The 17984-nt window shown below is 39.9% G+C and overlaps 1 protein-coding gene across 2 annotated transcripts in view; it reads left to right on the forward strand.

Annotated features, from left to right (window-relative positions):
* The first annotated feature begins 5230 nt into the window (after nt 1–5230).
* Nucleotides 5231–17984, forward strand: part of LOC117969334 (chitin synthase chs-1-like) — a 33398-nt gene continuing 20644 nt past the window's right edge. Inside the window, exons 1-5 of one of the 2 annotated variants that reach the window (XM_059023983.1) lie at nt 5231–5336; nt 8495–8630; nt 9248–9430; nt 11142–12217; nt 12943–13038. In XM_059023983.1, coding sequence (XP_058879966.1) covers nt 5302–5336; nt 8495–8630; nt 9248–9430; nt 11142–12217; nt 12943–13038 — 1526 coding nt within the window. In that variant the 5' untranslated portion in view covers nt 5231–5301. Of the gene's footprint in view, nt 5337–8494; nt 8631–9247; nt 9431–11141; nt 12218–12942; nt 13039–17984 lie in introns of those variants that run through there. The other variant, XM_059023986.1, reaches the window with a different exon arrangement.

Genomic DNA, 17984 nt, shown 5'->3' on the forward strand with positions numbered 1-17984 from the left:
AATACTACCACTAAATAAACAGTACAATTCTATAAGCCTAAAATGTCTGTTTTTCTTTTTAACAATTTTTTTATTCATTTTCCAATTTTTCAATGTCCAATTATTATTCAACCTGGCTCACCGCTGCAACGCCCAAACTAACTCAGGAGAGACGTGGACGTGCACTTGCGTCTTCCGAAATGAGTGCCTTCAGTCGTCTCCTTTTTTCGCTCTGTAAGCCCGCCGTACCTAACGACCTAACCCCTACCCCGCCTGGGCAGCACTTGGCCAATTGTGCGCCGCCCACTGGGAACTCCCGTCCATGGTTGGCAGTGGCATAGATTGGATTCAAACTCCCTATAGCTCTCCAAGCTATAGGGCACATCCTGCACTCTGGGTGGAGTGCCTTTACTGGATGTGCCACTCGGGAGCAGCCTTAAAATGTCTGTTTCATGTCAACCGATCACACAAGATTGAATGCGAGTCCACATTATGAAGCCAAAATTTTGCAAACCAATAGTACATACAGTGCGTAATGTGCACACAGCTGCGGGCACCAATGGTCATCTGAGTAGTCCAGACCAAATGAAACATTATCAGCATCTGTGGTTGCTGAGAAAAAAAAAATTAAACATGTCTACTGGAGCCTGAATGTAATGCTGTTGATGCTATATTCCTGCATAGTAATTGTCAATTAACAAAATAATCATTAATGTCAAAGAATGTATTCATTTCTGCATACAAATTCTTCATTAATGTTAAAGATGTCAGAAATGCACAGAATGAAGACGTTGTCATCAAAAGAGTGCTGTACAAAAGAGTACACCACAATGCTTTTAGGAACAAGAACATATTAAAAGAGAGAACACCAGTCAGGCGTCTGCTTCAAGAATGGTCCCATTAGAATTCAATGAGGATAGAGTTCTTAAAATAAAAAACTACAACAAGGTCTCAGGTCATTCCTGAGAGGTACAAAAGCCTGGTTTACAAGCAACTACATGAGGAGATAGGTGACTTGACCTTACAGGGTGACTGCACTGGTGGCCAGGTGCTGCTTCTACTAGCTGAAAATGAGAGAAGAAAATGCGACTTAAAACAGAAGCCAATTCAGCTTACAAGAGCTCCATTGCAGAGTATCGTGTGCCCTGCAGTAGTAGGAATACATACTTTTGCTTGCATTTTCTGTACACCCTTTTTAGGGTTTGTCATAGAAGTTGCAAGTACAGAAGCAAGTGCCTTTAGGTCAATAAGTGCTTCTCCCTTTTATTTATTAATTTATTTTTATTGTCAAATGTTTGGTTTTTCTTTTTGTATTTTGCAGTGTTCCTCAGTTGACAGACCTGGCTTTCTGGTTTAAAGGTTAAAATAATTATTTTGTTCAGTGACGCTTCTACATTTTTGTGATGTGTGAGTTCAATAGGCTTGTCTGACCCCAGGCCATATTGAATGGTTGCGTTACCCTTCCTACTGTAAGTATACTTAATTTTGTACACACTAAAATCACTCCTGCCTCACAACTTCACTTGTAAATCAGTATCTCCATAATCAGACCATCAAACCTCTTGGTGGCCTCCCTGACAAGTGCCCTTCTCGCCTAGACAGATTCACAGTTGTGCCATATTCTCTCCATTTCTTAATAATGGACTTTCCTGTGCTCCGGGGGATATTCAATGCCTTGGAAATGTTCTTATATCCTACCCCTGACAGGTGGACTCCATTCAACTAATTATGTGACTTCTAAAGACAATTGGTTGCACCAGAGCTTATTTAGGTGTGTCATAGCAAAGGGGGTGAATACTTATGCAATCAATTATTTTCTGTTTTGTATTTGTAATTAATTTAGAACAATTTGTAGATTTTATTTTTTACTTTGACATTATGGACTTTTTGTGTTGATCAGTGGCAAAAACTCCTAATTAAATCCATTTTGATTCTATGTTGTAACACAATAAAATGTGGAAAAGTCCAAGGGGGGTGAATACTTTTGAGAGCCACTGTATATATTAAATAACTATAACTATATTTACTAGATTTGTTGGCACAGTAACCCTGCAAATATGAGGTCAGTACTACAAATGTATTTTTGAGATGAGGCTCAGATACTATGGTGATGGCAGCTTTAAAAAAATGTATTAGCAAAGCCTACACACTCGAACTTAACCAAGAAAATACAGCTGTGTACTGAGATTGAAGCAATATCTCTAATCTGTAGGTCTTTATCTTAGAAGTGTGCTTAAGTCTCTGTGATTTCCCAATGTAATATAAGCTTGCTGTAGTAGGAGATGACTTGTTACCAACCAGGGTTTCCTAATGTGTTTTGCTTTTATAAATCTGTTCAATAAACCTGACTACTTCACAATTTATCTCCTGCTCTGTTTGAAGTATCACTTACCTTTACTGGGCTGCTTGAATGGTAAGTCTAGAACAGTTTTTTGAAAATCAAACTTTATTTTATTCATAAAAACAGTGTTCAGTCTTTAAATAACTAATGAATGTTTTGTTAACAATGACAACAATGTATTCAAACGTTTTGTGTTTTGCTGTAATTGATAGACAGATAATCAAGAAGTGTAAGAACCTGGATTACAGAGAAATGAAGTCCTCTCAAAAATTTCTCAATATATGTTCACAACTTATAGGAGTTATAAGATATAAAAATCCATTCACAACAGTAGCTTCAGTACATGACATAGAAATATCTGAGATGTTTCCAGTTTTTAATTAGCATTGTTAGCAGCTTCTAAGAATACCCAACTTTAAAAACCTATTTGGCATTTTGAAATGTACAGTGTTAAAGTATCCTATCCTGTGAGTCACAATCTTGGCATTCATCTTTGTCAAAGCAACCTAGACAACAGACTTGCGAAATTCTGAAATTTCGCTTTCCATTTGCTTGTTGCCCTGTGCTGTTCATCCTTGCAATGGAAGATATCACAAGTCCCATCGGAGTTGTAAAAGGGTTTTGTGCCTATATAAGTGTACGCTAACCATAGCATACACATAGACTGGAAAACAATACTCTGTTTGAGATGGTATTCAAGCCCAAGAAGTGTACAGTAGGTGTTTGACAACACTGCAAGGTCTCATTAGCTGTTATTATGGGAATTGTCACAACCTCAATCAAGAATACAGCTAGAAGAAGTTTCAATTTTCTTTCATGTCAAATATTGAAAGTCAGTTTTTAGGATTCTGTGAGCCTCAAGAATGAGTTAAGACATCAAGGTGACACCTATTGTCAGGGTGCAGAACAGAAAGTGGAATCAATTCTTATTATTGATTTCTTAGCAGACGCCCTTATCCAGGGCGACTTACAATCGTAAGCAAATACATTTCAAGTGTTACAATACAAGCAATACAATAAGAGCAAGAAATACAATAACTTTTGTTCAAGTGTGACAAACCACAATTCAATAATACAGCAGATAATAGTGATAGATACATGAGGATATGATTAAATAGTGAGAGTTACATAAGGATATGATTAAATACAAAATACTACAGGTTAAACACTTGGCAGATTACAATATTCTGAAGTACAGGATTAAATGCAGTAAGATAGGGGGCAGATAAGAGCAGAATAAAGCACATTTAAATGAAGGGTGATAGTGTCCCAGGATACAAACAGAGGAGTTCTACAGGTGCTGTTTGAAGAGGTGAGTCTTAAGGAGGCGCCGGAATGTGGTCAGGGACTGGGCAGTCCTGACATCTGTAGGAAGGTCATTCCACCACTGCGGAGCAAGGGTAGAGAAGGAGCGGGCTCTGGAGGCAGGGGAGCGTAGCGGAGGTAGAGCCAGTCTTCTAGTGGAGGCAGAGCGGAGAGGTCGAGTGGGGGTGTAGGGAGAGATGAGGGTCTTGAGGTAGCTGGGTACAGTCTGGTCAAGAATTCAGTGGCAGGACCTCTGGGAGTGATGCATGGGGGTGGTGCCTAATCACAGTCATTTCTTTCAAGTCACTGGGACAGATCTATAGGCAGATTTGGCAGGGTGAAAGCCCTGCACTTAAACATAAGAAACTGTGTAACAGAAAGCCCAAATATGGGCATAATGTTAGGAGACAGGTGGCCGAATTGTATAAATGGGTAATTGTATGAAAAAAATAAATGTGTAAAAAATAATGAAATTGTATGTAAATAAAAAAAAAATAATGTGACATCTTGTAACAATTGTAAGTCGCCCTGGATAAGGGTGTCTGCTAATAAATAAATAAATATAATAATAATAATAATAATAATAATAATAATAATAATAATAATAATAATAACAACAACAACAACATGCTATTACCTGGATGCTGTATTACATGGCTGCTAAGTGACATAAGCATGATATCACTTTTCTGTTTTTTTTTATTTGGAACCATAATGTTGTGAATATATATCTGCATACAATTATAACCAGAAACTGATCCCCACTACCGGCCACAGCTGCATCTCCGCCTGACAAATTAAAATACAACATACTGCATTAGGCAAAAATGTAGTTTGTGTTGTGTTTGAAATAAATCCATGAAATAAAAAAATGGGTACGACAACCATCAGAAATAGTCTCCTCATCTGTTTTAGACTTTTTAAAAACAAAAGAACTGACTGGATAGGTATAATTACATGGCTATAATTAGGCTAAGCGTTTATTAACATAGTATCTTCACGGTTCAAGGTATGTACTGTGGTTATGCTGGATTTATGCTGTGGATGAGTGTTAAATGAATGGCTATACCAAAGCCACTACAGAGTAAATACACTGTATAATACTGTATGAGATCACTGCCCATTGGTCTTGTCCATTGGAGCCTTTAGCACAGCTGACTATTGCCACAATGAGGCAGCCAGAGAGCTCCTGATGAGCATCCCACCTTGGGTCCAAACCTGAAGTGACACAAAACACAACCACACCATTTACTAAATCTTTGCAGTGGAAATGCTTGACAAACTCTGTTTCTGGGGGAAATAAATGACCTTAGTTTACCCCTGCGAGCTACAATAGTTACATAAATATAGTAGCTTCACAGAAAAAGTCTACATACAAAAATACTTTGGCATTACAGGATTAATAATACTTTAAATAACAGCAGGTACAATTTGCCTATTCTATATATACCATATAGAGATTGGAATATAACTAGTAAGTATTGTGGTATGCTGATGTAGCACCCCACCTTACAAAGCATCCTGTTTAGAAGCGACAGTATTTTAATTTATGCAAATTGTACCACACCTCTACTTACAGGGGGCATTTAAAAGAGACTGCAGTCATTCTTGTAGGTGCAGAGCACAGTGTGACAAAAATACTAATACAAAATATATAACAAAATAAAAAGAAAACAATGAAAGACACAAGAAAGAAGAGAGAAGAGCTCAGGTAATATACTGTATATCTATATTTATGTGTATTAGTTGTGGAGTAGTGGTTAGGGATCTGGATTCTTGACCGGAGGGTTGTGGGTTCATTCCCAGATGGGGGACACTGCTGCTGTACCCTTGAGCAAGGTACTTTACCTAGATTGCTCCAGTAAAAACCCAACTGTATAAATGGGTAATTGTATGTAAAAATAATGTGATATCTTGTAACAATTGTAAGTTGCCCTGGATAAGGGCATCTGCTAAGAAATTAATAATAATAATAATAATTAGTTTATCTATCGTGGAAGTAAATACTAAAGTATATAACTAAACATTACATTTGAAATCATACATTCTTCTATTACTGCTATTTGACATAGGACATAATAAGTGAATTGTGAATTGTGAAGTGAAGAGTATGACATGATGAAAAACTGGAATTAAAAAAGGACAACAAAGAAAAATATATACTTTTCCCATTCCTCATCATGAAAATGTAAAATTCTTATTCCACATTTTAAATGGACATGTAATCACAATAATATTACATCGCTCTAGTAATTTCCTATGCGCCAGGGAATCTTTCTTTGGTATGTGCATAGTTTAATTTTTGAAGTTTTAATCAAAGTAGTGGAACTGAGCATGGAAGTGTATTTAATATGACTGTTAGTTGATTTTATTAACAATGGTATACCAGTTGGTCAGAATAGGCAAGGTGGATTCTAATTGTGGCGAGATGGAGGACAGAATCTGCTTTATTTTTTTTTCCTCATGACCGTACAATGTACAGAGTAAGAAAGTGTGACATACTCTTTTGCACAGCGGTATCGTCGCTATGCTTTAGTGCGAGAGGTCCCGGGTTCACGCCCGCCCTCCGCCTGTGTGTGGATTGCATCGCCCTGTGTTATGCGCCTGCCTGCGTTAACCGAGATCGCTACAGTATGTTTAATCGAGAAATATCTAGAAATACCTTTTGTAAAGTGTGTATAATAGTGATCAGCAGGGAAAGTGAAAAGGAATTGTTCTGAACAGGAAAGTCTTTTAAAAAACGGTAATAATAATAATAATAATAATAATAATAATAATACCACCATACAATAAAGGGCTTGATTCTACTGTATGCCTTAATATTTTTTTTTCATCTTAATATGTAAAATATATTGCCATTTCTCTGTCCACAACTTTACCTACATTCACATTAAAACCTTTTGTAGCATGTAATGCAAGTATTTTAACAATGCTCGAATTACGAGGGGGTTGGGGGGACAGATTAACGCCGTTTTCAGTTTTTAATTTTTTGTCCCGGTCGTAAACAGTATCTTAACTGTTCAATCATCCTGGTTTTGCTACTGTGTTCTCTTTTTTTATTTAAGTACAGACCTGTAGCAGTGTGCTCAAGCAAGGCAACAGCAGAAGCATTATGTTAGCTCCATTCAGAAAAAAAAGATAAATATTTCTGATTATATATTTATTAATACAAATAATAATAATGCATACGTATAGCGTGCACAGTATATAGAAAACTACAAAGCGTTATGTAATTCAGTATGTTAATATAACATTATTCAGCAGGTTTCATTCAACTTTATGAAGCAACATTATTAAGCCCCTTTCACACTGGCATGATCTACCCAGGTCAGAACCTACCCGGGCAGTACCCGGTATCAATGCCCCGGAAGCAGCTTGTTACTGATGTTTCCATCCGAGCTTCTCTGGATCAAACCGTCACCCACATTTTTAATTAGAGCCAATGGCTGCGTTCACGTACGCATATTTTCCTAATGCTGCACAGATTTTGTGCAAAACTTGTCCAAGTTCGCCATCTGCGTGAACTCATCCAGAAAAGACGTCACCAGGGCACGCATCTCCCGAGCGCAGATTCTGCGCAGATCGCGCATCTCCCGACAGGTACTGCGCTGGAGCAGCCGCGGCTCAAAACAATAGACGAGCGTTGGCTGACAAAGAAGTGTGTAGGCAACCAGATACAATCCTCACTCCATGTGGTACTGCCACCTAGCCAGGGGGTGTAAATCGCCTTCGAGTCTGTTATTAATTATCTTATGAATGATTTGTAATACAAATTAAAATGATTTGACTCTACACAGTTATTATACTTTTCAAATATTCAGATATTTATTCTAAAGGTTTAAACATGTAAAAAAAAAAAAAAAAAAACGAAACGGTTGAAATACACCTAAAACCGCTGTGTTATTTTCAGCAGGTGTAATTGGTTATTGATGAAAGGCTATCAGGGACAGGGAATAACCTACTTTGAATTAAGGAGAATAAATCAGCTTTAATAACAGGTAGTTGAAGTGAGACATGTGACCATATGTGCAAGTATTTGAACTATTTTTGTCCCAGATCAAAATACAGTACTGTCTAACAAACCCTTGTGAGAGGGCGGGGGGAATCCTGCCCGTTATAATACTCATTAATTTGTCTCACATCACAAAACATACGTTTATATTATCTCTTTATAGCAGGGACTGTTTCTACTATACATTTTCTGATCGTGCTGTAAATTATGAAGCTGGTAGAGCACAAAGGGAACTTTGATTGTATCCACTTCTTCTGTGATTAGAATTTCTCTCAACACCACCTCCATTTTGGTTCTGCTCAGAACTGTTGTTCATCTACCAAAGCTCTCCATGCTGCATCTGCACAGACCGTGACGTCAGACGCAGACTCCCGTCTGCAATCTAGCCGTCAAAAAAGTATTGTGAACGCACCCAATGTTTCTACATCCCTGCTGCAATCTGACTCATGTTGTGTCTCAATCAACAAAAATATGGCTAAGCAGAATAAATAGAAACGTTCAAATATGTTGATTTTCTATTAATACTAGCCTTCATGTGTGTCCTGGGATATTGTGATTTACATTGTGAGTTTGTAGTCTGAGAGGAAAGCATTGATTGGCTGTTCTAACAGTCACTTCGGGCTCACATTTTAGCCCCCCACCCCCATTTTTACTTCAACTTTTCTCACGATCTGTGTTCCTTTATCACCACCAGATGACACCATTGTATCAATTGTGCCAAAGCTTTCTTAGAAATGTTATGTACTGTACATTCTCTGTTCTGATACAACCATGCCTTGCTTAATTGTTTACTATGGTATAATTTATGATACGCATTGCTTTGAACTGGTCTTTTTTTTTTCTTCTTTTTAAAACAGGAAGACATGGGACCCATTTCTACTTGTGCCCTTCACAGACCAAGAGGAGAAAACAGGCAAATTGTTTGTGTTTTTGTATTATGTCATCATTTTCATTATTGGTCTGTTAGTGCTTGCATTTGGCTTCTTCAGTAAGGTAAGGCAGATACATATTTAAAACAATGTACAATTTCCAAACACAATACAACACAATTCAGTATCCTTTCGTTACTGCACACAATCTAATGTCTGTTTATCATAACTTCATTAAAATGTTGCTTTTTATGTTATATAGTAATGAATACTGTAGTATTACTGTTTCTGCTCAGGGACATTTTTTTAAATGTCATATTATTTCAACTGCTGCTTTAGCTCGATTAGTGGCAATGAAACATAAAATAACATTGGAGTTAGAAGATCCTATATAGAAGTCCCAAAGGCAGTTGTTAACCCTGAAAAAGAACTGTAGGGGGTGCTACAATCTTGGAATTATGATATAAATTCAGAACAATATTGCCACAAGTCAGAAAGCTTTCTTTCTAGCTAATCTAAGCTCTTTTATAATGAAAAACATTATAAAAGAGCTGAGATTGGAATATGTCCTTGTAGAACAACAGATTAATTGTTTCTGTTCATCTTCAAATATCAGCTACAATTTATGTCATTTTCCCTTTGAAATATATTTCAAGCACAATGTTAGATTTATACCTGATGTGTATATCTTATTTACAAGACTAAATCCTATTAAATTAAAGTTTTCCCCTTCCCCCACAGTCTGCCTTAATGATGTTGATTAGTGTGTCAAGTCCAGATGCTACCACGATATCAAATAGGCCTTTCAGTCTGTTGTTTCTTGGGTGTGGTCTGATTGTCCCCAATGTGCTGGTGTTTCTGAAAATGCTGTGGAAAATTACTTTTACAGACTCAAGTTTACCTTCTAAAGAGGTTTTGTTTTTGGTAAGTAACTGTTCTTGAAACCATCTTCTGTTAATAAGTAGTTAGGTTAACCAAATTGTGTGTAAATTAAGTAAAGAAGAATTGTTTTTGTAAGGCGTGCTAGTCAAAAATCAATATTACTGGCCCCCTTTATTGCGCTAAGATTATTTTGGTTCTTCTCTTTGCTAATTCAGGAGATGCATATATTTCAAACACAACTATTTACATAAACTGCTGCAGCACATAAGTCACATCCAGTGGTGTAGTCAAGCCAGAATTAACTTAAGAACATTTACCGATTTGTTATGAAAATGCTTATTTAGTGCCCGACCGCTCTAATTTAGGTGCCTGGACATCAATGAAGCGATCCATTTTCTGTCGGGAAATCAAATCAGTCTTTCCATTGAATACACACTACGAACAAAAAGATCTGTGTCCGATTCCCTACATACCAGTTTCGATGGTACACTCCGAATCTGAGTCCCTGGCGTGTATTTTAAATGTTTACAGTCAAATCTCCCACACAATCGTCTGATTCAGTCAGTCGTCATTGTGATGCAATGAAAAGAACATTAGGGACTTCTATTACAAACTACAGTATTACTTTAAGAAGCCTAATAATTTTTTTGTAAAAATGCTGACGGCAAAAGTGCATCCTACGACTGTGGCCATAAGCACGGGTTTAAAGCAGCTTTGTACATCGGTCACAGAGACCTGGGGATTGGAATGAACGACTGCCCTTGCAATCGTTCATTCTGCCGTTGGTTTTAAGATGCTCACATTTATTTAAAATAATAAAATAAAAAAATAAAAAACTGGTAAGTAATGTTATAAACTATTTTTCTGCTTTGCTTTTTTCTTTCACAACTTACATTACCAGAACCGCTGTTTGTTTGTTTTTTTGTTTTGTTTTGTTTTTGTTTTTGATCCACGAAAAAAATAAAATATTCAGAATGTAGTGTACAATTAAATTGACCGAAACTATCGGCAGGTGGTCTTTAAAAATACATTTAAAAAACCAAAACAATTTAAATTGTACTGATACAGTTATTAAATTGGTGACGAATAAAAAAAAAAAAGACTGTTTGTGTGATTCGTAGTTTTATTGGATGCAGAGCTCCAGAAAAAAGACGGGAGGAGAACGTGATACACTCATAGGACAGGGCATCGTGGTGATTGAAGATCTGCGCTAGTGATGACATAATCGAAAGGATTAGAAAAATAAATAAATAAATAAATAAACACGCATGATAAAAGCAGTGAAAACATAACCAAACCACCATAGACAACATTAACCTGCTGATGCTTTCAAAACAAGCCAAATCTGACTGGAAAAACGCCAGCACGAGTTTGTATAATTTGTTTAGCTATATTTTAATTGGCGTTCCGGTTCTTTAAGAATTAGGATTACACCACTGGTCACATCAACTGATTGCAGCTAGATGATTGGATTGAGGTTGAACTGAAGTGATTTGGTGAAGCAGCAGCAACTTGTCATCTGTTTTGTTTCTAAAATATCTGCTAGTTCCAAAATTGAAGTATAACGTAAACCTACGCCAAGTTGCTCTTTAACATCAATAGAATGCAATTGTGTTTGTGGAAGCCATCAGAACTTACAAATAAGTATATACTTACATCCATTGCAAAATACATGTTTTTTTTTTTCTTCTTTTACAATGAACTACAACAAATCCTCTGATGACGTGTAATATACACTTGTTCTGTCTTTCAGGTGTGTGGGATTGAACTACTTGTAGCTTTTGGCACGACAGTTCTCACAGTGGTTGCCATGCCTCATTTCGACATTATTACTAATATCATGATCCTGAACAGTGTCTGCATACTGCCTGCTGTAATTCAAGTAATACATCCAACCATGGACAAAATGACAAAATGGTTAATGCTCCCTCCACTGCTTTCCATTTTCCTAGTGCTTGTAGGTTTTGTGCTTTTCTTTGTGGGTTACCAAATGCAAAGAACAACTTATGGTGTGGTTGGCAATAAGGACATATACCTGTACATTGGGCTAGCCATAGGGAGCACTTTATTGGTCTCCCTAAACTGGTGGGAGAACTTTACATCCATGATTAAGAGCAAAAGACTAGACAGAATTAGACTTGATCTGGAAGCCTCCAGAAACATGACCTACTTGATCTCTAGTGTAGTGCGAATTGTTGTCACAGGTATTGTGGTAGGTGCGTATGTCCCACTTTCAGGTCAAAGTTGGTCTTCCATTAGAAATGTTTCAAGTGATAAAATTACAATTGTCCTCAGCCTGTTTGCCATACAAGCAATTTCCTCGGCTTTGTGTCACTGGTTTGGGGTCATTGCTTGCAAAATGCATGCATTTCGACGTGGTTTTACTTTGCCCACGATCTTTACCACTCCTGCTGTGTTTGTTGCTTTCCTCTTCATGCTTGGGATGCGCTACAACACAGTTAAGGGTGCCTCTGGTGTTGGGAATTTTTCTCTGACTATGTACTGTGGTGAACTTAATTCTACTCTTGGCAACGGGGTTCTTGTAGCTGAGATGCTCTTCAGAGATGTTAGCTATGGTTTCTGCAGCAATATCAGAGTAGGGGGTCAGAATGGATTTGGCATGGCACTGCTTGGTGTCTCAGCAATTAGCTGGTGGATAGGGCTGGTACTTTCCACACTGTATGTCTGGTTGACCAATATGACACGACTTGAAAGGACTACAGAGCTCTTTGTTCGACGGCTGTATGAAGCTGCATTCGTAGACCAGTCCATGCTGCTCAACACACGGTTCCACATTTGGTTGTCTGATATCAAAACCACAGAAGCTAGGTAATCATCTTAATTTTTTTCCCTGAGTGTTTCTGTTCGCCCATTGAATCCTTTTCTTATGACTATATCATTCTGAGAAACAAGCTGCTTCTACCACTTCCTCTTTATCTGAATTGTTGCTGATATCTTAAAACTGTTTTGGCAATTGTTTAAACAATTTGAGTGATTACCTAATCAGATAATGTTTTATTAGTCTGACTGGATGTATCCCAGAATTGCTTAATTACCATCCCATTTGTAAAGCAAAACGAAAGTGGGATTTTAACACTATGTTCCCTTATCTAAAAGTATGCGCATTAACTTACCTACAGTCTTACAGTCAGGAAACATAATTAGGGATAACAAGATTTGTATAGATTTTTTGTTTTTTTGTTACAATACAATAATGTAATTGTCACAACAAGTAGGCCTTGTGGTCTTGCCCACCAGAGCCTTCAGCTCAGCCAGCTTTATTCTAAAAGGAGGCAGCTCACCCGGCATCACTGCAAAACCTGCTGCAAGGTGGAGCGTGAAACAAAACAAACGAACATAGGGGGAAGTAGTTGTTTACTGAGTGGATTAAAGATCATTTAGTTCCCTTCCCGATATAGCAATATACTACTTCTTATTAATCATCCATATGAATTGTGCACATACGAATGTGATGACAATACTATACTAATACACCAAAAAACAAAATCCCTACCACAGTAGTAATATATATAAATATATATTTTTTCTTTCAGTATAAAGACCTTGGACCATGTGACAGTTTACCTGTGTTCAACAATGTGGCATGAAACATATGATGAAATGATGACATTTATTTCCTCATTGTTCAGGTAAAAATTATTTTGGAAGCTAAATCCCGGACGGGAGCAAGAGAATTCGAGGCAAATAAAGTATGCACACAGGTGTAGTACGGTCAGAACATTCACGCAAAAACACTCAGGGGAGTGTTTTCAACGTACGTTCAAAACACTATACGTGTTTTTAGTGTACGTTTAAAACACTATACGTGTTTTTAGTGTACGTTTAAAACACTCCACTAGTCACTTTCAAAACACTCAGGTCACGTTCATAACACTCTACTTCTATGTTCAAAACAACACACTACGTACTTTCAAAGCCTCACGCTCAAAACACCCTATACGTTACGTTCAATTTACTACTTATTATTTATTACTTTCAAAACACTCTTAAGGGCTATTTATAGTTAGGCACGCAAAAACAGCACCCGTCTCTTCATTCTTCCATATGGAACTCTTTATGTGATGCGCGTACAAACTCTGACTGAGAAATTGTCAAGCGTAAATGTGCGCATTGGCATAGTTTAGCGCGTCCGCATACAAAAACATTGCCACCGAAGAAGAGGGATTTGTTTACTGCTGCTATACAGACATATGAAAAAAAGGAAGAGGTAGTGGTGTGTCCGCCCTCTAAATAAAAACAGGGAGAGAGTAGGTGAATTTACTTCAACAGTGAAGGAAATACGTATTTTAGATGAGGAAAAACATTTCCACACTAAAACAAGGCAACAGTTCGGGGAATACCACCGGGTTGGTTGTTAAGGCCCTAATGTGATTATTATTATTGGTCAACATTATTAAAACAAAGCGCCATTTTACAGAAATACAAAACCAGTGGTGCTCCCCGTCACTTGGACTAAAATTAAAGTAAAATAGAGAGATATATACCATTAATTTCCAATTTTTCTGCTATTTCTTGCCATGTGTGGCGGCCTTCTTTTTATTGTCTTTAACCACTGACACTGGCACCATAAAGAACATTACGTTTCGACTTTAATAATTAAATTCTCGTTGATGTGCTTTTTTCTGTGGTAATCTCTGCGTGAGAGTCTGACACCCACTACCTTTTACATTATTTCTGATTGATCCATTGCAACGCTGTTTTGGTGTGCATTACTCCATTTAAAACAATAGTTTTAAATTATGTTGTATTTTATCGCGTCTGGTGTACATAGCCCTTCAACATGCACGCCCAATCCCATTGACGCGTTTGATTTGGCATTGTATGCTCCAGAGCTGCGCTTACACAATGGGTGCGTTGTTGTAGCACAGATTTCCACAGATCTGCACAGTTGTGCGAGGGATGCCTCGTGACGTCACAAAGCTCCACACTCAAAAATCTGTGCAGATCCAGCACAGCCCAGCCCAGAACCAGCGGAGTTTTGAAAAGTAGCTGCGGGAGGCTGGCTGCGGCTGTGAATCAAAGAGACGATGCAGAGATCATGAGTGACCTGCCAATCGTAATTCAAATAGCTACTAAAACTACTGCTGCCCCCCTTATTAGTGGAGGGGAACGACATGTTATCTTCATGCAAAGAAGGGTGAACAGCCTTGTCAGCGCTATATCAAATAAACGTTAACACTTAAAAATAAGCGTCTGTTCTGTAATTCATGGTGAATTGCAGACATGGAATTAAATTATTAGAATTAGAAGTGCATTCATCATGAACTCCTATTTTATCATGCTAATAAATTAGTTAATACGTAATTCATCATGAATTACAGACACTTATTTTAAAGTGTTACCCACATAAATAAATGAATTAATCAATATAAAATAATAATAGTAAATTCACTGGGCGTGAGCTGGGGGGGAAAGATAAGGCAGAAGAAGCAGCAAGGAGCAGTTAGTAGGACAGAATGTGGTCACCGACTGGGGCCGACGCTGTCGACATCCCAGGGGCGGAGGACCCGGCAACCGAAACAGGATAGAAAAGAGGTCACCGACTGGGGCCGACGCTGTCTACATCCCAGGGGCGGAGGACCCGGCGACCGGAAACAGGATAGAAAAAGAGGTCACCGACTGGGGCCGACGCTGTCGACATCCCAGGGGCAGAGGACCCGGCAACCGAAGGAGGAGATTAAAGAGGTACCCAGCATCTGAGGCTTCTGTAAGGGGCGCTCGTAGAACCCCTGATTGGCCGAGACATCACGCTGCCTGGGACCTGAAAATAAGGACAAAGCATTGAGGTTAGTATAGGACTCGGCCCGAGTGACCACATCCTGAAGAGAGGCAGAATAGAAGAGAGCCTCGAGTGAGGTGAGCGCAGGAGCTGCGACAGGACAGAGTTTGGCCGGGGGTCCGCTCTGACTCACGCGGTGAGAACCCCTGAAGGTAAGGGAGGCGGCTGCCTAGCCCTGAGGTCAGGGAAGTGAGCCTCACTTGCCCCCCAAAGGATGGACCCCCGGCACCTCACGAAAACTCCCACACCATGAGACAAACAAGACGGCACATGCCAACGCATAACATAAACAAAAGACCAGAAGGACGAACAGAGGGAGATTAGTAAATTTGTTAGTGGGATGTGACTATGTGTATACCTGCCGCTCAGTGGAGAGGAAAAAAACCCTTGTGGCAGATTAGGGGAAAACCTCTGGTGGCCCCTGGCGAACAGGTAGCCCCCACTCCGGGCATGCTAGCGATTTTAAAATGGGCTGCAACTATATCGGAGGAGATGAATGAACGTAATAATCTACTGCGGAAGAGGACCAGCGGCCCATGGTCTTGATCAGACTGTGGTTGATGCTGGATCTTGCAGCGGAGGTAGCTGCACCTATGCGAAATGAATGGGGAGAATACAGCTGAGGAGGGAGGCCTGCTCTAGAAAGGAGGGTGGAGAGGTGGGCTAATTAGGAGATCTTCGTCGCTGCAGGGAAGCTTGAAGCTGAAGAAACTGTGTATTCTGAGCTTCCGAGGAAGCCGAAGAAGGCTGTGAGTGATGTTGGCCCTCGCAGCAGAGGGGGCTGTGCCTACGGAATGATTGGGGGGGAGGCCCGCTCTGGAGGCAAGATAGGTTGGAATCCAGTGACGAGTGATCCTAGGAGCGAGAGAAATCAATGAGGGGGTGAAGTAGAGGAGGGAGGCTTGCTCTGGAGGGTGGAAGGTGGGTTAAGAACCAGCAATGAGTGATGATAGGAGCGAGAGGAATCAATGAACCGAGGGTCCTGGGGGGGGGGGGGGTTCTTGCTGGGGAGATACCTTGATGATGAAAGGGGCAGATAGGGGACTCTACTTGACAGCTGAATGGACTAACCACGTTGAAATTGATCCCTCTTGGAGGTACGACCGAATGGTGAAGTAAATCAGAAGCAGAAGAAACTGCGAGTTCTGAACGTAATAATCTACTGCGGAAGAGGACCAGCGGCCCATGGTCTTGATCAGACTGTGGTTGATGCTGGCTCTCGCAGCGGAGGTAGCTGCACCTATACGAAATGAATGGAGAGAATACAGCTGAGGAGGGAGGCCTGCTCTCGAAAGGAGAGTGGAGAGGTTGGCTGATTAGGAGATTTTCGTCGCTGCATGGAAGCTTAAAAGCTGAAGGAACTGTGAATTCTGAGCTTCTGAGGAAGCCGAAGAAGGCTGAGAAGCAGATGAGATACCTTGATGTTGAAAATAAGGGTCAGATAGGGGAATCTGCTTGACAGCTGAATTAACTGACCGCGCTGAAATGGATCCGTCTGGAGGTACACGACTGAATGATGGAGTAAATTAGAACTGTGGATTCTGAGCTCCGAAGGAGACCGAAGAGGGCTCAGATGCAGATGATCTCCCTAGGTAGATCCTTGTATGGGGAGAAGTGGCGTTTCAGAAGAGTAGAATGAGCAAACTGAGAATGGTCATTGATGCGGACAGCGGGAAAGTGAGGCAGAAGGGAAGGCTCTTAAGAATCAGCTGTTAGGCAGATGGTCTCCAAGAGGAGGTCTTCGTAAGGGGACAAGCAAACTTTCCAAAGAGTAGAGATGAGTGAATGGAGAATGTCTGTTGATATGGGCAGGCGGGAAGGTGCAGCAGGGGGGGGGGGGTCTTTGAAGATTCCGCAAAGAGTCAGACAAACTACTGGTATGGAGAGAATGGTGGGAAGAAAAAAATCCCTAGCTGGACGATGAAAGCCATGATCTGGTTTGATTTGAAGGAATAGGATGAATCCGATTCTGGCACAGAACGTTTAAAACACTGACCAAGCTGTACAATATGAAGCTGTCGAAGGAGGGAGAGAGCTGCAGATATGAAATGCTGAGCAGATTGAAGGAGGTTACTGAGAGTATGATTCAGTCAAATGACAGCTGGTGAAGCTGGTGAATCGGGGGGGGGGGGGGGGGGGATTACGCAGCAGACGAGACCAGTCGACGGAACTTGAATACTGTTGAACTTGAATTAAGTGGAGGCCGAAGAGGAGCTGGAACTGACAGTTGAGGTAGCAGCTGGAACTGATGAACGTGTGTAAATCGACTGCTGGGGAAGCTCAGCACGCTTTGTGCTCCATTTACTGGAATGGAGGGCAGAGATGAGATGTTGACTATCCTACGTGTCAGTTAATACGGGATCAATCGGCAGTCTGCTACTATCATGTCTGCTTGAAATGGAAATGGAAAAGGTGAACTCACATTGAGAGACTGGGTTTCACAACTCCAGTTATTCTCCTAGAGTGGAACTCCTTAACTCATAAACAAGACAGATTTCCAGTCTCACCGCGTCTCTCACCATGTATTAATGCTGTAATATTTGAGAGGATGTGTGGACATATGAATAGATTGCTGAGAAAGACAAGCACCTCCTATTTTTGATTTGATGGGGATTAGCATTAGCCTTGACTGCGGAATGCTTCCACGATCTGCGTATTGGAGGAAAGCGGAAGCGTTGGAAGATCTGGAGTAGTGCAGGTACAGATTTAGACTGTGAACTAAAGCAACTTGCATGCTATAATAGTGAGTAGATCTGAAGAGGGAGCAGAGATCTGCTGCAGTGAGGAGCAATTAAC

Source organism: Acipenser ruthenus, chromosome 5 (genome assembly GCF_902713425.1).
Source record: "Acipenser ruthenus chromosome 5, fAciRut3.2 maternal haplotype, whole genome shotgun sequence".
In the NCBI taxonomy this organism is placed as follows: Eukaryota; Metazoa; Chordata; class Actinopteri; order Acipenseriformes; family Acipenseridae; genus Acipenser; species Acipenser ruthenus.